At 45.9% G+C, this 20,447-nt stretch overlaps 1 protein-coding gene across 1 annotated transcript in view; it reads left to right on the top strand.

Moving 5' to 3' along the window:
- The window catches only part of LOC115179618 (neural-cadherin-like), a 114,230-nt gene that overhangs the window by 84,190 nt on the left and 9,593 nt on the right, over nt 1-20,447 (top strand). The window contains exons 13-23 of the mRNA XM_029741252.1: nt 3,795-4,044; nt 4,935-5,062; nt 5,219-5,405; nt 6,123-6,266; nt 12,186-12,469; nt 14,216-14,845; nt 14,936-15,932; nt 16,538-16,631; nt 18,579-18,772; nt 19,132-19,367; nt 20,081-20,358. Coding sequence (XP_029597112.1) covers nt 3,795-4,044; nt 4,935-5,062; nt 5,219-5,405; nt 6,123-6,266; nt 12,186-12,469; nt 14,216-14,845; nt 14,936-15,932; nt 16,538-16,631; nt 18,579-18,772; nt 19,132-19,367; nt 20,081-20,358 — 3,422 coding nt within the window. The remainder of the gene's footprint in view (nt 1-3,794; nt 4,045-4,934; nt 5,063-5,218; nt 5,406-6,122; nt 6,267-12,185; nt 12,470-14,215; nt 14,846-14,935; nt 15,933-16,537; nt 16,632-18,578; nt 18,773-19,131; nt 19,368-20,080; nt 20,359-20,447) is intronic.

Here is a 20,447-nt window from a genome sequence, read left to right as displayed (position 1 = left end):
CCTCTTCCAAACTCTTTCAGGAAGCTCCATAAGTTGGTGTAATGGTCCACTATAGTCTCTGTAGTGTGGTGGGCTCAATAGGTTTACTAATGGTGGTTAACGGCAGCCTCTGATTGGATGGACAAATAATATTGCCTTCGATAAAAGCTTTCAAGATAACGGCTGCCAGGAGTTACCATGGTAGTCACTGGTCTTTTAATGGAGAAAACTTTCAACACTTCCACCGTTAGTGGAGAATCGTTATTAGCCAGAGAACTTGTTCACTTTCTCTCTTTTTTTCTTCTGCTCTCTCTATTTTCATTTACAAACTGTCTTTATCTACACTCTCCCTCTCTCTTTCTCTTTCTCTCCCTCTCACACTCTACAATGTCTCTCTGTACTAATATAACTTGAACAACAAAGCACTTCACAACAATTACATGGAGTTTTTTTCCTCTCTCTCTATCTCTCTCTCGTTCCACTCTAAGTACAGTATTTACTCCCTGGTGTGGAGTAACTGCAGCAACTGACTGTTAAAATCTGTTCTGTGCTTTGGGAGCCTTCACAGTAATTCATCCTTAGAACTCTAAATACAAATTAGGCTTGTTAAACAGTATAATGCATTCATTAGCATCCCTGAGCTGCCTTGTTGTGTTACCGACTGCCTCTATTCATCTACCCTACTATCTCTTTTTCTCTCTCTCCCTCTCCCTCTTGCCTCCTATCTATCTATCTATCTATCTATCTATCTATCTATCTATCTATCTATCTATCTATCTATCTATCTCTCCATCTATCTCTCCATCTATCTATCTATCTATCTATCTATCATCTATCTATCTATCTATCTATCTATCTATCTATCTATCTATCTATCTATCTATCTATCTATCTATCTATCTATCTATCTATCTATCTATCTATCTATCTCTCCATCTCTCCATCTCTCCATCTCTCCATCTCTCCATCTCTCCATCTCTCCATCTCTCCATCTCTCCATCTATCTATCTATCTATCTATCTATCTATCTATCTATCTATCTATCTATCTATCTATCTATCTATCTATCTATCTATCTATCTATCTATCTATCTATCTATCTATCTCTCCATCTCCCTAATTAAAAATTTAAATATCAAGCCTCTCATTGTGGAATTATCTCAAGGAACGATAATTAGCGAATTTCCAAACACGGTAATTGCAACCTTGAGGAAGTAATTAAGGGGCCTTGTTCTTTAGCACGCTGGCGAGATAATGGGGTATCATTCCCATCATGCTCCTGTTCCAGGGCTTGCCCCCGTAAACCGGGGAGGGGAGGCCCGGTGCGTAATAAGGTGGAATACAAGAGGTTGGACAAGTTTTTGTATTTTCTCAGCAGATAATCAAAATTAATTATTTAAGCGAAACTCATGCTGGCATGAATATTTCAACACAACAAGGCTTTTGAAGCAAAAAAGTGAATTCTTTTTTTGTGAGAAGCTGAGGTGGGTGGGAAGTTGGGGGTCCACAGGGGCACCTCTGTACATCTAGGGGTCTCGCTAACGCACTAGCTCGCTACTGGAGGGATAGAGAGAGAGAGCCCTCCTCCACTGAGTCGGAAAGGAAAGTCTGAGAGCTTTTCGCTGTTGCGTTACCTTCAGGTGTTCTCCCTGATTCTCTCTTTCTTTCTCTTTGGCTCTAACCAAGCATAGTGAGTCATGGACATATAGTACAGCAATTCTACTTTCAATGTTCTCCCTTCCGATGCTTTTCCTCTTATGTTATTGCAATTTCATAATGGGTAACAATGGGTTTTGGTGTTTCTCGACAGATAATGAAATATTATTTTGTTTTTGTTGTGCTGTTAGTTTTCAACCAGACTTCCAGGATTGTTTTGTCAGACAGTGGCTCACAGTACAGTCTAGCATGTCCAGATAATCACTTGAAAAGTTCAAATCTATCCGGTGCCATTTCGATTTTCCAATTTTCCATTGTTGGTTGGAGTCCAAGAACAGTGCCTGGTTACACCCCAGTCAGACAATGAGAAGATTGAATGCCTTTGTTTGCCAGACATGGAGTCAAAGGTTACCATTCCATTATAGCTCTCTCTGCTGTAGTCTCTCATTCTTATGCTTCCGAAATGGACGTTTTGCAAATGTAGACAGCCATGTCAGAATACTGTTCTCTAGTGTAGATATGGTGAATTTTAGGAGTTAATATGTGTGTGTGTGTGTGCGTGCGTGCGCGTGCGTGCGCGTGCGTGCGTGTATATGTATGTGTAGGGCCTCAGCTGGATCGAAGCAGAATGAGTGGTGAAGTGAGGTTCATTCGGCCATGGTTAATGTAATCCTTCCCTGTCAAGGTTGTGACTCTGTGGCTGTGTGGCAGGGAAAGGACAACGTGGGCCTTAAAAGCTCTAGTCTGTATACACACACGCACACACACCGCACGGCCACACAAACAGTTACATACACAGAGCACACACACATACAGTCACATACACAGCATTGTGGCAGGACAAGTGGCGAAGAGAACATGGGTCTTAAAAGCTCCACGTGCTTCCTGCTTTTATAGGTCAGACCATTTTGCTGTAGGGTACTGCACAGGAACACACCAACACACACATTCACCAACACACACATTCACAGTCAGGCACACACAGTTGATTCTGAATAACACCGCTCTTCAACATTTCTCAGGGTTCACTAGTATCCTTGCCCTTGCTTAAAGAGGTTGCCTTGCCTCTCTCCTCATACATTCATACTCAAGGCAAGCCATTAGAAAAGTGCAGTCTGAACACGTCCGTAGATAGTTTGGACCATTATGTTGACATGTTTGGACAAGAGCTAGGACTATGAATTATTGAACACACTTAAACATACTATCATCTATGTAATAAATGCTCCCATTTATGGATTTTGTTTGGCGGAACCCTTGAAGTAACAAAGGATTTGGTGCCAGACAGCGTGCAGCTGTGACCCATAATGGAGTCCTCAGAACAATGAGAATCCTGCCTGTTGTCCCTGTGAGTGTAGGATGACGTCCATGCAACCGCCCCATATGTTTCATACAGAGAGGGACAGAGAACGTTCTCACACCTAACCTCCATACTGCTATAAACAGGAAGTGAGGGGGGGGACATCAATAAGCGTGACACCATGTCTGTGAAATCCCATTGATGGGCTCCCTCTGTACCCAGGTATGCACAGCAGCGATATACTTCCCCGTATCATTTCCTGTCATGTTGGTTTTCTCTGCCACGGTTCCTGGAAAAGAGAGAGATGGAGCGTTATGAAAACCCTGCAGCCTTCATTTAGAACCAGATAGTCTGGAGCTGATTTTCCAGTGGAAAGTGTCTCTGGAAAGTGTTAATATCAGTTCAATAGGAACTTTGATGGATTAGGCTTGGAGTGTCTCCAATGTATTCCTGAAGTGGAGTCAGCAGTAGGGAGACGTTTGTGCTGATTTAGATGGGCCCGCTCACTAATAATGCTAATTATGTTTAGGAAGCTTTGGCCAAAGCCAGCTCCTTCTGTTAGTCATTGATTCTTTTTCAGTAATTCTCCTCCAAGATAAAAAATAAATCTATTGGACATTACAGCATGCCCAAGCAGGTTCCTCCTAGTTTTCTGTGTTGTACCTCAGGAACACACACTGGTACTCAAATGAACCTGCACAGACAAAAGAACACACTCACTCTGTTCAGACATTCATATAAACACACACACACACACACACACACATTCACTCTGTTCAGACATTCATATACACTTGCATATATATCCACCTCCCTATCCTATCACTAATGATGTCATATCCTGCTTCCTCTCCTCCAGACTATCAAGGCCACCTCACCGCTGGGTGACCCTAGAGTGACCTATAACCTTGAGGAGGGGCAGGTCCCAGAGACCAACATGCCTGTCCGCTTCTACATCAAACCCAACAGGGCTGATGGCTCTGCATCCATACTGGTGGCTGAACCTCTGGACTATGAGACCACGCGCTTCTTCACACTAAGGGTCAGAGTGCAGAACGTAGCTGCTGTTCCACTGGCCTCTTTTACTACCGTCTACGTCAATGTTACAGGTAGGAGGCATTTTAAGATTTTAACAGTGTGTATACTGTCGTGAACGCTGGATACATTTACTCTTGTAAGACTATGAGGCATGCAACTTATGGAAACAACTGTGGTCCTCTGTTGCTCAGTTGGTAGAGCATGGCACTTGCACCGCCAGGGTTGTGGGTTCAATATCCGCGACCACCCATATGTAAAATGTACGCACTCATGACTGTAAGTTTCTTTGGATAAAAGTGTCTGCTAAATGGTGTATATTATATGTAGGGTACCTTGGCCATACACACCTTTTCATCTTTGGTCATGACAGTGCTGGAAGGAACTGAGTTTTTATGAGGAAAAGAGAGAGAGAGGACAGCAGGCAGGCTTGAACAGTGGGGAACAGTGAAGAGCTTTCCAACACAACATAAATACTTCAAGCTCCAGCTCAGTTAATGAAGGAGGGAGGCTGAGAGGAGGAAGAGATGAGATTGAAAGGTAATGACAGGGAAGATATAGTCCCTCGAAGCCTGTTGGAGGAAGGTGTAATCAGCTAGCGACAGAGAACACTAGCAGCTAAAATGACTGCTTGTTTAGCGATGACTCATACCACATGCGCCAGTGAAGGAGGCCGGAACACAAATATCTAGCTCTGATAGCGTAAAGAAAAGAGGGTACTCTTGTCTGACTTTGTCAATAATTGTCTTTTTGGAGTTTTTAGGGAAATCAAATGTTCCTCATCTTATGGATACCTAGAGAGTAGTCTTAAAACCTGGAGAGTCAGTGACCTAAGAGATGGGTTCTTCTACTTAGCATTAGCATTGGTGATGGCAAAACAATAGGTGTGGTAGGACCTCTGTTAGCATGCTCTTAATAGAAGGCCTGTATCACCTGACCTCTGGCCTGTCTCTCGTATCTCCAGATGTAAACGACAACGTTCCCTTCTTCCTGTCCTCCACCTACGAGGCTACCGTTCCAGAGGGGGCACAGATCGGAACATCGGTGGCCCAGGTTTCTGCTACGGACCTCGACTCAGGCCTCCATGGAATGGTGAAGAAGGACCCCTGCGGACTCTATTGCGAATGACTACATTTCCCATAATCACTTGATTTTCTTATGATTTAAATGAGAATAATTCAACAGATACAATATTGTGTATGTCATTTTGTCCTGATATTGCATTAACGTTTCGATCTTTGTCTACAGATAAACTATGTAATCTTGAAGGATGAGAGTGGAGACTCTCAGTACTTCAGTATTAACTCCTACACTGGGGTCATACACACCCGGGCCTCGTTTGACCGTGAGCAAAAAGGTTCCTACCTCATAGAGGTCCAGTCTCAGGACAGCTCCGAGTCAGCCAGGCCTGGACAGCAGGGCCAGCCCAACACTGGTGGGTATCTCACATACATACACTACTATGCATACACACACGTTTGCAGTCCACACACGGGCACAGGGAATCTCCTGAGTATCATACTCTCTCATAATAGGTATCTCTGTCCCCTTACCAACCCTATCCTCCATCACCCCCCCCATTGCCTAACCAGTCAATAACACATCAGTCGTTTTCTAACCAGGCAGTAACAGGAACACACACAGAAACACAATACACACACACCAGTTGGCTCTATCATTGTTATTAGAGCATGAACTTCATTCATTAAGACGTCGTTAGCGATGCGCTAATGGAACGAGCTAATGGCTATTCTGGGTTTTGGGTCAATAATGACCCGCACACAGAGGTACAGCAAAAGAACATTGATGCTACAATCATCCCACCAACACACTGTTTGTTCAAGCCATCAAGGTCCCTCTAGAGTTCATACGGCAATGACTAGCTGATGCAGATTATTCTCCCTTTTGCCCCGGTTGGTATTACACTGCTGTGTTCTGTGAGGTTAGATGGTTAATACTTCTGTTTCTCTTGCCAGGTGTAAACCTTAGAGTAATGTACTCTCTTTTTATTCATGTCTTTGGTCCACATAGACCAAGCCAATGTAATTTGATGTCGGAGTACTATACATTAGTGTTGCTGTCTAGGTCCCCATGCTTCAATCTGGATTGGTTGTTAGTCCTGAGTAAAGATCCCTCTCATTGGTTCACACAGACACGGCCTACGTGCGGATCCTTGTGACGGACGTCAACGACAACGCTCCGGCTTTCGCCCAATCGGTGTATGAGGTGAGCGTGGAGGAAGACAAGGAGGTGGGCTTCGTCCTCATCACCGTGACTGCTAATGATGAAGATGAAGGTGAGGCACATTGGGCTTGGTCTCAGGGTGGGGAGGGGTCAATCAGTCAACCTGGGTTCAGACTTTTTAGTTGTTGAAAAAAATAGCGCTCACAATGATAAGTTAATAAGTAAAGCTACTGGTGCTAGTTTCCCAGGACGTAGTTATAACATTATTTGGACAGCACTGTTTATCATTCTAGTATTTACTTCCATGGAAGATTATCTTTCATCTTTACAAAGGCCTTGGCAGATACAAGTCTGAAGACACCCGAACATAACAATTGAGAATTGAATGTAAGCACAATGTCAGTCCACTGAGTCCAGTAGTCATAATGTCTTTGTTGAAGTGCCTGATACTCATAAAGGACTTGGGCTCTAGTGGTACAGTGTGTATTTATCCTGGTGTAGCTTTTCCTACTTGTCTGTTCAACTCTGTCTCTCGACTGTAATGGAATCACTCACTCTCCCCCTGTCACTTTCCTCTGTGCTTATGAATTCCTGTCAATATCAAGTAGATTTTTCTGGTGATGCTTTGACAGGCTCCACAGAGATTAAGAAAAGTATAGGAGGTATATTTATGTAAAGAATGCTCTGTCTTTCTCTCTCCGTCTCTGACTCCCACTCTGTCACTCTCTCTATTCCTCTCATTTTCTGTCAGAGCTTGTTAGCAAATCTCTGTGGTGAATGTGGGAAGTATGGATGCGGCCCCCCGAGGTAGTCATTTGATGTTTGTCTCTTTGTTTTTGTTTGTCCCTCGTCTCTCCTCCTCTGAAAATTAATAAATAAGAAAAACAGTGTGCTGTCTTAATGACAACGGTAAATCCTTTGTGGGGGTAGATGTCGATCATTGTTTTGGTGGAAATGTCACCTTCCATGATGCCAACACAGGTGTTGAAATGACATCTGATTTAATGGGCTGCTACATTACATTTAAAGAGTTAGTAAATGACTAAGACGAGAAGTGGGGCCACCATTTTGAATTTAGGGTTTGTTTTTCCTTTCCAATGTTCAGTTGAATTAGCAACTGTCTTGGCTCTGCTTTTCATCCCTCTTCAGACACCCCTAGCTAGATCCCTTGGCGGATTTGTAAAAGCATACAGCCCAAAAAGACACTGAAGCAGAATTAAGAAGTGCTAAGATAGCAAACTAACCGCAAACAACAACTATAATTCCCTCCCAAATGCTCCGGCTTATCCCGCCACCGCTCTGTAGACTTTATCCCAATTCGCCGTCTCAACAATGTGTCCATCTGGTAATTAGGGAAAACGTCTCTCTCAACGGAGAGACAGGAGTGAGTGGAATAAACTGCCGTGGTGGCCATTTTGTCTCCCCCTGGCCCCCCATGCAGGTGTCCAAGCAGGGAGATGATCTGTATTAGCAGGGAGATTAGCTGTAAAACATGACACGATCCCTGGCTAAGCGCTAGCCTTGCTGAGCAAGCAGGTCTTGAGGGGAGGTTTGAGCTCAGCCAATCCTGGCTATGCTTGTGGTGGTGTAAGTAGGGATGATGTCTGCCTGTGTTGTCTAGTCTCTCGTCTCGTGGTATCTTATCTCAGATCCTCTCGTCTCATTTCTCATATTTCAGATCTGCTAATTTTGTGTCTCTCCTTTCCCTCCCTCCCTCTCTTTCAGCTCTCCTGGCTCATCTCTGGTCTTTCCTCTGCTTTCTCTCTCTCTCTCTCTCTCTCTCTCTCTCTCTCTCTCTCTCTATCTCTACCTCTACCTCTACCTCATTATTCTGTCTATCCTTTTCCTCCCCTCTGTTTTCTTTACTTGTGCTACTGTCCCATTTTCCGGTCATAGTGTTGAGTGAGTCACTTCAGTGTCCCATGTTGGTGCTGGAGGTGACAGTGTTCCTATAGATCAGTGGTTGACTGTCACACTCCACAGCCCTGTGATACATACACACACAGATTAGTGAAACAGTTCAGGTTAAATCACCTCAGTGTTCATTGACCAGTGAAGCTTGCCTGCCTGCCTGCCCTGATGTCCATCCACCCTCTCATCACATCATCACACCCTCACACAACAACACACACACACTGTCGTTGGTCCAGGTGTGCATGTGTGCGTGCTCCTATAATAGGATTAGTGACCTCCAGTTTATATATGGTCCCCTGCTCTCAGAGTCTCTCGTCACCTGTCAACATCCACAAACCATGGAGCATTACAATGATGACACACACACACACAAAATATCAATACAACAATACACCTTTATCGTGCTAGTGGTGTGACAAGGCAATTCACATCTCATAACTCTCCCATTACAATCTTCAGCTGAGGTACTTCCATTGGTTTCTCTGCGACCTCTCTTTACCAGCCACCACTGTTCCACCATACGGTGGATGCTGCTCCTCAACAGAGATAGTCAAGTAGACAAACACATGGAGAGATCTGTTTCATATGAGAATATCCTTACTGTTGAGTCTGATGCCCATATACACCCTCCTAATTCTAATCCCCTGTGTATTTCATTTCAAAGCACGTCAAGGGCCTTTTTCCATGAAATCCCAATATTTTCCCATTACACTCCCAGTGGAACTTGGGGAATTGAATAATTAGGGAACAGATCCGTGGGGAATAGAGGGGCCCCTGTTAAACGCTCCCCCCAAAGCTGATTAGTTTCAGCATCTTTTGTTGCAGACAGACATCCTTTTAGGATCGGGTTTCTATCCCCAAGTGGAAAATGTGCCGAATGAAGAACTTTTGGATGGGCTTTAACAAGATCAAGTTTTTTTTGCTGAGGTTGACATTGGAGTTGAGTTGAGCTGAAGGTTTGTCAGTAAACAGATATAGGTTGTCTAGCTTAATGGTAAGCAGATTAGGGTAGTGGATGGGGTCCAATACATGGTGTGGGGGGGGGATATGCTAGTGACCTTAATCAGAATTTTGGGGCCTTCAGTGGAGCTCCTGCTTTGCTTAGGAGGAAACCACTTAACCCTTGAGCCCCCCTCCACCTCCTGATGTGCACAGTTGGCCCCCTCACCAGTCTTACTTAAGGGAGGGGGGGTTAACCATATGGCCAGACCGATCATTAGGGAGGCGGCCGGAGGCAAAAGTACAGGAGCTACTCCCCGCCACCCAACACACACTCACACACTTACTCGCTCACTCAACACACACACACACACCCTCTTGGCGAGTGTCACGGCAGATCGTGCTCAGAAGGTTTGACGGACAGCGCACTTAAGCCCCCTCCACACACACACACACACTCCCGATAGGAGCATGACATGTCGTAATGAAGGCCCGACATGTCTCACACAGATGGTGTTTGTCTCCTAAAATCTCCTCCGTGCTGGTAAACAGGGCCCGAGCCAGACGCAGGCAGGCAGGGAGTGTGGGTATGTGTGTGTCTGTGAGAGAGAGAAAGAGAGAAAGAGAGAGAGAGAGAGAGAGAGAGAGAGAGAGAGAAACAGTGTGTGTTTGTGTTTATGCGCATATGTCTGAGCGGGGGGGGTGGGAAGCTGGTGCAGGAACTAGTACAATATGAAATTGAGATTGTTTATGGAATGGAATGTGTCATGTTTAATGTAAGTCATCCAGCCTTGTGCACATCTGCGTTCTTGACAGTCCTTTTCATACATCTCTACTCATCAGACTCACTACTGTAGAACCCCAACCATGTCCTTATTCAGCTCTTACATAGCTTTATAAGGACTAGTATGAAGGTCGCACTGTGGAGCTCCACAATGGAGCACCCAGCACTCTAACATGACAGACACCAGCAGTCAGGATTCAGACTCCTTTGATCCCGTCCCATTATTCCCATTTCCCAGACCGGGAACGCCATCCCAACCTAGCCCTCTCCTCTCCGCTTCTGATGGGGTATCTGATTAGGGTTGACAGTGGTAGAGTGGATGAGGTTAGAGAGGAGGAATGAGAGAGTTGAAGAGGAGAGGAGACAAGATAACACGGGAGGATAAGAGGGATAAATTAGATAAAAGAAGAGAGGAAATTAGAAAGATGTGTGCATGCATGTGTGAGAGTATTCACAAATATGTGCTGTACCAGTCAAAAGTTTGGACACACCTACTTATTCAAGGATTTTTCTTTATTTTTACTATTTTCTGCATAGTAGAATAATAGTGAAGACATCAAAACTATGATAATAACACATATGGAATTGTATAGTAACCAAAAAAGTGTTAAACAAATATATTTGAGATTTGAGATTCTTCAAAGCAGCCACCCTTTGCTTTGATGACAGCTTTGCACACTCTTGGCATTCTCTCAACCAGCTTCATGAGTTAGTCACCTGGAATGCATTTCAATTAACAGGTGTGCCTTGTTAAAAGTTATTTTGTGGAATTTCTTTCTTTCTTAATGCATTTGAGCCAATCAGTTGTGTTGTGACATGTTATGGCAAGAACAGCTCAAATAAGCAAAGAGAAACAACAGTCCATCATTACTTTCAGACATTAAGGTCAGTCAATCCGGAAAATTTCAAGAACTTTGAAAGTTTCTTCAAGTGCAGTCTCAAAAACCATCAAGCGCCATGATGAAACTGGCTCTCATGAGGACCGTCACAGGAAAGGAAGACCCAGAGTTACCTCTGCTGCAGAGGATACATTCATTAGAATAAATGCACCTCCGATTGCAGCCCAAATAAATACTTCACAGAGGTCAAGTAACAGACACATCTCAACATCAACTGTTCAGAGGAGAATGCGTGAATCAGGCCTTCATGGTCCAATTGCTGCAAAGAAACAACTACTAAAGAAGAGGCTTGCTTGGGCCAAGAAACACGAGCAATGGACATTGAACCGGTGGAAATCTGTCCTTTGGTCTGACGCAGAGTAGGTGAACGGATGATCTCCGCGTGTGTGGTTCCCACCGTGAAGCATGGAGGAGGAGGGGTGATGATGTGGGGGTGCTTTGCTGGTGACACTGTTTGTGATTTATTTACAATTCAAAGCACTCTTAACCAGCATGGTTTCTACAGTGATACGCCATCCCATCTGGTTTGCGCTTAGTGGGACTATCATTTGTTTTTCAACAGGGCATTGACCCAACACACCTCCAGGCTGTGTAAGGGCTATTTGACCAAGAAGGAGAGTGATGGAGTGCTACATCAGATGACCTGGCCTCCACAATCACCTGACCTCAACCCAATTGAGATGGTTTGGGATGAGTTGGACCTCAGAGTGAAGGAAAAACAGCCAACAATTGCTCAGCATATGTGAGAACTCCTTCAAGGAGAAAAAGCATTCCAGGTGAAGCTTGTTGAGAGAATGCCAAGAGTGTGCAAAGCTGTTATCAAGGCAAAGGGTGGCTACTTTGAAGAATCTAAAATATATTTGTTTAACATTTCTTTGGTTACTACATGATTCCATATTTGTTATTTCATAGTTTTGATGTCTTCACTATTATTCTACAATGTAGAAAATTGTAAAAATAAAGAAAAACCCTTGAATGAGTAGGTGTGTCCAAACTTTTGACTGGTATTCTATGTACATTTGTTGGGTGCACCTGTGTATTTTTAACTGAACACACTGAGGACATGAAGGGCCAGGGAGGGAGGAGACCGGGTGGTGCCTGAGACAAAGATGAGGTGGGGGTGGGTGGGTGAGACCAGCCTTCACTGCCTTCTGTATTCTGTCTAATGAGGCCCACTGTGAGAGAAACGGATGTTTTCCTCCGAAATATTTGATGGCACTGATAGCACTGTGTGACTCAGAGATGGCATTGTGGGTTGTTCTTTTGTGTTGAGGGCTGTTGGAATAGTGAGGTATTTTTTTTTTTTTGTGCAGCAAGTGTTTGTACGTGTGCAGATTGTCAGCCTGTAGGCTTGTGTGTGAGAGTGAGCACACACATACCACAGTCATACTGTCTGTAACTATGTCCTCCTTTCTCCTCCTCTAACATGGACTACTAGTTCTACCTTGTCTAACCAATAAAAACAACCTTGAAACAGCCATATCTCCTTGTCCAGGTGCCAACGCCAAGCTCCGCTACCAGATCACCTCTGGCAACACCATGGGCACCTTTGACGTGGAGCCAGAGGTGGGCACCATCTTTGTGGCCCAGCATTTAGACTACGAGATGGAGCAACGCTACGAGCTGAGACTGGTGGCCTCCGACGGGAAATGGGAGAACGAGAGCCTAGTGGTGGTCCAGGTGGTGAACCGCAACGACGAGGCGCCCGTCTTCGGCCAGACAGAGTACCACGCCGCTGTCACAGAGGAGCTGACCGAGCTGCCCATCTTCGTGCTGGAGGTCAGATGTCATACATACTATAGGCCATGGTTCCCCAACTGGCGGCTCATGGGCCGAATTTGGTCCGCAGGTGGTTTTATTTGGTTCCCCAAGTTTTCTGAGCAAAACAATTTTTTAAAATGTTATTTTCAACACCAGGAAATCAGCTCAAAGTGATTAAAATGTTTTAACTCTGTTCCCAAATATTCCGACACATACTAGAGAGACACCCGAATACAAATGTAAGCAAGGTTTGAAATTACTATGTTTTAGTCAGTTAGTGTATCTGTTTGGGCTTCTTGCGGTCAATTTTTGGTCTAAAAATTATTTGTAATTATGTACCGGCCCCCGATCATCCGCTCAAGAAAAAAATCATCCCGCGACTGAATCTAGTTGATGATCACTGCTATAGGCCATACGTACTGGTTTACCTCTTATAACAGCCACATAAACAGTGCATTACACCATTAGGATGTTTCATTAACTTACAGAGCTACCTGTCTTTAGCTGGAGGTCAGAGGCCATTCATACATAGCCCCTTTGTAACAACGACATAAGCAGGGTATGACAACTGATATTTGAAAGCCTTTTTTGATAAAGCTAAACTTGCTGTGAGGAAGTTCTGTTTTATACATGCAGTATAAAAAAATGTAATAGAGTGGAAGTGAATGCAGTGACATTGTCCTCCCATTGATGGAAATGTGGCTTTGGCTTCACCGCTCAAGTAACATAATATATACAGTAACTCATCGCACATGTGGACATTGTGTGAAATCAAATATGCTCCAATGCTATACTCCTATCCTAAAGTGTTGATACCTAATACTACTCAACATGAGCACCCACAGTTTACCCACGATAAATAGTTGTGGAGCCTCCTGCTTTTTCTTAGGCTTTCATTGTATATCCAACCTAGTTTCGTCACACCTATTCCCAGTCATTCCCAGTAAACCTGTATGTGCATGTCGCCAAGGTAAATCAGATTAAAAAGGAGTAGGATTCATGAGGGCATGGAAGTAATCCTAGAGAGAGAGGCATGTGTCACAGTAATCAACCCAGAGCTGCTTTCCTGGAGGTGGAATTGATTTGATGTGCACTCGGTTCCCCTCTAATGCACTTAATAGTTTCCAGTGTGTGGCAGGCAGCCATCCCTTCCCCGAAGTTCCTTCGCTCTGTATATGAATACAATCCTGCCGAAAGAAAAAAGATAGGAAATCCAATTTGAAATGAGTATTTACCTGGCCTTGGCTGTCGTACGCCGCACCGTGTCTCGATATTGTCTTCTCATTGCATTGTCAGGAAATGGAGAGAAAAAAAATTCAACTTCAAAGGCTTTTGTAAACAAACCCTCCGGTGAGAGGGGAAGAGAGAAATAAAGAAAGTGTATTTCTTCTTTTGCTGGCATCTATTAACTTTTAATTGCATTGTGCATTCTGGTGATAGATGTGGGGGGAAGTGTCTGAGCTTGTCCTTCACATAGAGATAACATGAAGGCAGGTTAATTATCTATAGAGGAAAACAAGGAAAATTGTCTTCTTTTTGTTGCAAGGCAACGAACTGTATATTGGCTACTGCAATCAATTCTCTTTTCATGTCCTATTTTTGGGGCCAGATGTAATCTGAAGAGGCAGAATATCCGTAAATCAACAGAAATGGTTAAATCAAATTATATATACATATTTTATTTTATTGAAAAGAAAAATTCACAGCAGATTCTATCTGGCCCTACTGTCTAATGCTAGGTTTTTGGGGGTTTCCTGTTTGTAGGTTTCAGCCACCGACCCAGACCAGGAGGCAGACCAGAGTGCCCTGCGCTACTCACTCCACGGCCAGGGAGCCGGCAGCGAGTTCACCATCGATGAGCGTACGGGCCGCATCTACGCCCAACGCCGTCTGGACCGTGAGGAGCGCCCGGCCTGGCGTTTCCTAGTTCTGGCCACCGATGAGGGAGGGGCGGGACTCACTGGCTTTGCTGACGTCCTTTTGGAAGTTCATGACATCAATGACAACGCACCAGTCTTCCCATGCCCGGCGCCGGACGCTTCAGGCTGCTTTGTTGGCCACGTGCCTGAGAACTCTCCCGCCGACACCTCAGTGATGGAGATGAGGGCCACGGATTTAGATGACCCCAAGGCCGGCAAGAACGCCATACTGACCTACCGCATCGTGCAAAACGTTCGCAACGAGATCAACCTCAATCTGTTCTCCATCAACCCTTCAACTGGAACCATCAGTACAGTTCTACGGTCTCTGGACCGTGAGGTGGAGGACCGCTATCTGGTTGTGGTTGAGGCCAGGGATGGTGGGGGCTTGTCCGGGACTGGAACCGCTACTATCATGGTGTCTGATGTGAATGACCATCCACCAGTCTTCACCCAGAGGGTCTACAATGCCCAGGTTTGTTCACCTGCTCAAAACACACCTGTTCACCCCAACACTGTTGCACTGTAATATGTTTGATGAGTATTTTGTTATCAATATTAATAGGTGGCGGAGGACCTAGAGGTGAACAGCGAGGTTCTGGCGGTTTCCGCCAGCGATGGCGACCAGGGTGAGAACGCAGTGGTCACTTTCAGCATCGTCGGAGGCGACGAGGACAGGAAGTTCTTTGTGGAGACGGACAAGGCGAACCGGCGTGGTGTGGTGCGGCTGAAGAAGAAGATGGACTTTGAAAAGCCCCACGAGAGAACGTTCAACTTGACTGTGAAGGCGGAAGACGCAGACTTCTTCAGCCTGGCATACTGCCTGGTTCAGGTGGAGGATTCCAACGACCACGCACCCGTCTTCTTCCCACAGTTCTATGAGGCTCCTGCCATGTCTGAGGACGTGTCTGTTGGCACCATTGTGGCTCAAGTCACCGCTGCCGATCTGGACTCAGGACTAAATGGCCGCTTCTCCTACAGCATTGCCAAAGAGTCTGACCCCAACGGGCAGTTCCTGGTGGACCAGTCAGGCTGGGTGGTAGTGGCTGACTCTCTGGACCGGGAAATGGTATCCCAGCACAGACTCATGGTCCTGGCCACCGACACGGGCAGCCCGCCACTCACCGGCACCGCCATCGTCATGGTTACCGTACTGGACGTTAATGACAACGGGCCAGAGTTTGAGGTGCCCTACAAGCCCATTGTGTGGGAAAACATGGCTGCCCCCCAGGCGGTGAGAATAAACGATACATCCCTGCTTCTCCACGCAGCCGACCGCGACTCCTCACCCAATGGTGGACCGTTTTCCATCCGTCTCCTGATGTTAACCTCCGATGCTACCAGCTTCAACCTGACTGACCTGCGTAACGGTAGCGCTGCACTGACTACCATGCAAACCTTTGACCGTGAACGCCAGAAGGAGTACCGTCTTCCCATTCTCATGATTGACAGCGGGTCTCCCCCAATGAGCTCAACCAGCACACTGACGGTTGTCATCGGCGACAGGAATGACCACCCCCACTCTCCGGGCCACACCGACTTCTTCGTGTACAGCTACCATGGTATGTTTCTCCAGTGTTCTGCTGATGTTGTTACGACACTACTTGTCACAGTTGAATGCTTACGGACTCTTGAAGCCCAACATCACTTATTTAGTATTTCATGCCATCTGTCAGCTTGCTGTAACTGCTGGAAAAACTCTGGTTTTCTGTCATGTATTTTTAGTAGATTCTCTGTATGGGTTCTGCCAGATGAAAGTACATTAACCTTCTAATAAGAATTCATCATGTATCTCCAAACATGCCATGAAGCAAACAATTTACTTAAGCTCAAGTCCCAGGTTTGATAGGCATATAAACAGGAGCCATATACATGTTTTATCACGCCTAAAGGGATTACAGCACTCCATTTAGCTTTTTGGAGGGAAAACGGGAGCTAACATGCTAATGTGTGCACTTCCCCTGCTGTGTTTTCAAAACCGTGTCCATATGTGCCAACGAGGCGACGCTCTCCAACTTATCTTCCCTCCTCCGCCCCTCCTCCTCTTCCTCCCCTCCTCCTCTTCCTCTTCTCCCTTTCTTTATTTTTCTCTCTCACTCTGAGAGCTTTAGGTGTACGACAGGGAGGGGTAGTCTTCCCGCACCTAATTCTGAGTTTTCCCCCGTAGGTGTTCTCCCCACAACAGTGCTTGGACAGGTTCAATCCCCTGACCTTGATGACTGGAGCGAAAAGGTTTACAGATTCCAAGGCAAACCCCCCAGGTACTTTTGATCTCCTCACTAAAGTTGGAATGAAGCCCGGCCACTTAAGAGAGAGGAAAAGAGAATAAGACAAAAGAGTGTACAATAAGAGGGGAGGAAAGTGTGGGATTGAGAGAGAGAGAGAGAGAGAGAGAGAGAGAGAGAGAGAGAGACAGACTGGAAAAGGAGAGAAAGATACATTTTAGGGGAAGGAGAAACAGGCCGTTTAAGAGAAACAGAGAAAGTAGAAATAGATTGGAAGAGAGAGAGGGAAAGCGAGAGAGAAAGGGAGACATGAATTGTCAGGAGCACAATTATTAATACTTCATAAAGAATTGTATTGAAAATTCCCAGTGAAGCGAGACACGGCGCTCTGGTTTTGTTTGATGGGTGCGCAATGTTTGGTGTGCACTGAAAAGAAGCTGATTACGCTGCTGGCACCTCTCCCTCTAATGAGACACCTGTAATCGGAAGAGCTAGTAAGCACACGAAAAGATGACAAGGAACGACAGAGAGAGAAAGTGAGCAAGAAAGAGCCATTACCATGTTGAATCCCCAGTCAGCAGATCCCAATGCGTCTCGAAGGACCAAACTATATGGATCATCTCATTATACCTACCAGCCATCCGTGTAGATGATGATTTGAAGCCTATTTGTTTTCTGTCTCCAAAGTGCTGTGTTGCATGTTTGCCCCGGCTAGCCCTGCAAACAGGGATTCATTAATGTATTACATTAACATGATGTCCCGTGGAGCGATGACATAACACACATCTCCCCACAGCTCAGCACCTCTTCGATTGGGCCAGCCGGTTTAATTTTCTTATGGCTCAGATAATTACCTCGTTTGGCCTGACTTCTGAAGGTCACGGGCCATGCATAACCAGCTTTTACTGTTACGTAAGAGAGAGCCATGGCACCTTTTCAAATCTCTTTTGATGGCGGGCTAGTGTGTGAGGGTACTTACCGTGGTGTGCCATCAAACAATGTGATGCTAAAACAATAGCGCGGTCATAGGTGTATCTGTAAACATTTGTATGTTGCTCCAGTTGTACAAAGGCTCTATAGAGCAGAGCTTACATACTGTACTGCTTCTTTCTGTACTGCCCCCCCCATTTTCAGTAGAGATGGAAGCTTCAAAAACAAAGACATTTTGAAAGACATCAGATGAACTCCTTGGCATTGACCTCTAACTTGAGAGATGTGGAGCGAGTGAGGTAGATGGAGATAGTCACAGCAGAACCATCATCATTCCCTTGTCATGATCTGAGCCAGTGATAAGGACCAGAGTGGACAGGGGCCAAGTAAATAGAGGGATGATAGATGGAAGGGGAGAGAAGATATGAGTAGATAGCTGGGAAGGAGAAGAGTCACTGTAATAGAGGGAACAAGGACATGTGAGTAAGAAAAGTTAGAGAAGTGAGAAGTAGACTTTAGGAGCAGGATAGGATAGAAAGTTCTGCAGTATTAACATGGGGCTTAGGTAGGGCTGGTGGGGTTAGTGTAGTGAGAATGTGTCTATGGGGAGTAGAGAGAGACCTAGAATGAACCTAAGAGGCTGTGGGAACAGGTTCAGGTGGAATAGGTTTTTGATAGAGTGAACACTGAACTGGGTATGCAGGGAATAGAGTAATAGAGTTAACAGGGATAGGTGGGAGGAGGGAGGGGTGTTGGTAGAGTGGAGGAGAGGTAGGGTAGAGGGGGTTGCATTGATACTGATAGTGAAGCCATCTATAATGCATGTGGCTGTCTCCCTGGACAGTTCAGTGTTTTAACGTGAGATGGTGAGCATGGAGGGAGGCCAGGGATAGTCCTGCATGGATGAACACCGGGGGGACTACTGCTGATCTCTCTTACTCTCTGTTCTCCCCCCCATCCCTCTCTTTTACTTCTATGCCCACTACCCCCCTTTTCTCTCGATCTTATTCCATTTCTCTCTCCCTCCATCTCCTCCTCCCTCCTCCCTCTCAGCGGGTTGTTCAGTCTGAACCACAATTCAGGCCAGTTGATTATCAGAGAGGGGGCCCCTGTGCCGGTGGGTTCCTACAGCCTCGAGGTGCGTGTCTCCGACAAGACCTGGCCCGACGTGATCTCCACCGCAGAGGTCGTCGTCATGGAGCTGGACGAGGAGGCGGTCCAGAACGCTGGCTCTTTGCGCCTGTCCAGTGAGTTTTGCCACCTAGTGTATCAGCCAATATTGTCACTTTTCACTCTTTTTCATGGTCACTGACCACAGACCATAAGGAGCTAATGCTGTCATAATGTTTCCATAGTAACCATGTCACGTGTGATGACATGCGTGCCTGAGTGCTGTGTGGCAGGCTTTCTTGTATCTAATAGTTCCCATAGGTCGTGGTTCACATCACCCCCAGGCACCAGCTGAGCATTTACAAACATCTGACTGATTTGTACTGTCGTTACCTGTAGAACATTGGGCAGGGGAGTGTTTTGCACGGGGCATTCCACTTTGTAGTGTGATGAACTGAGTGTCCTGACCCTTCAACCCCACCATCCTGTCGCGCAGACCTCACAGTGGAACAGTTCTTCAGCAGTGCACCGGGTCAGGAGAGTTCCTTCTCCCGCCTGGGTCGTCTCCTCGCCGAGCTTCTCCAGACCGACCGGGACAACGTCCACGTCTTCTCTGTCGCCAACGGCAACCGCCAGGGTGAGCGCCAGGTCAACGTGTGGTTCGCCGCCCACGGCTCGCCGTACTACAAGGCCGAGAAACTCCACGGCAATGTGATGGCGCATAAAGCTAAGGTGAAGATGGGATGCACCCTAAGTGTCTCATATAAGAGTTTGAATACGCATAAAGCTTCACACTAGACAACGTTACAAACATTCACACTATCTCACACACAGTGGTGCACTACTAAAAAGAAATATTTAAAATCTCACACACACTTAAACACACACACACACTGACACCATGCTCAACCACATCCATATTTCATCACACACACACACATTTAAACTCTCACACACACTTAATCACACACGCACTGCGGCACACTACTCAAGTGTGTGTAAATGTTTCATGCCCATTTAAGGCATGAGACAGCATCTGGTGACCCAAGCTTGCGCTGGGGGAACAGAAAGGGAGAGAGAGGAATGGATGGATGGAGAGAAAAAGAGGGATGACAGGAGAGAACGTCTGAGTCTTTATAAAGTCTTCACTAGTCCATAAATCCTAAGCTGTTTTGTAGTGAGTGTTGTGCTGCCCAGAAGCAGTTGTTTATACACTGGATGTGTGTCACTGACAGTTTTACTGCTGCCTGTTACGATTGAATGGAACTGGTGAGTTGCTTTTAAGCCATTGGAGTCAGATTGAGTCAGAACAAATTCATCCAGAGACATCGCCTGGCTGTAAATTAAGACTATGGAAGACTGATATGAAGACTGATTCAAACCAATTTGATTTCGCTGACAGGCAGTAGACTGATGCTCTCTTTCTCTCCCCCCTCCTCTCTCAGTTGGAAGCAGCACTGGGTGTGTCTATCTCCCAGGTGGGTATAGACGAGTGTCCCGCCACAGACTGCAGTCAGTCGGGCGGCTGCAGCAGTGACGTCACCTTCAGCCTCACCCCCACCGCCCTCAGCTCCGGGAACACCTCCCTGGTGTCTGTCTCCGCCTCCTCTGAGGCACGCTGCGGCTGCAGGGCCAGAGAGAGCCTGCACCAGGCCTGCTCCTCCTACCCCCACAACCCCTGCCTCAACGGAGGCACCTGTCAGGACAGCGAGCTGGGATACAGGTATGACGGCCAAAGACAGTTGGAGCCAAGAGCTCTCGCTAGTTAGCATTAGCTGTTAGAAATAACACGTTCGCAATGTTTCTCCCCTG

Source organism: Salmo trutta, chromosome 3 (genome assembly GCF_901001165.1).
Source record: "Salmo trutta chromosome 3, fSalTru1.1, whole genome shotgun sequence".
Classification (NCBI taxonomy): Eukaryota; Metazoa; Chordata; class Actinopteri; order Salmoniformes; family Salmonidae; genus Salmo; species Salmo trutta.
Note: the sequence above shows the minus strand (reverse complement) of the source record. Positions and strands in the feature narration are given on the sequence as shown.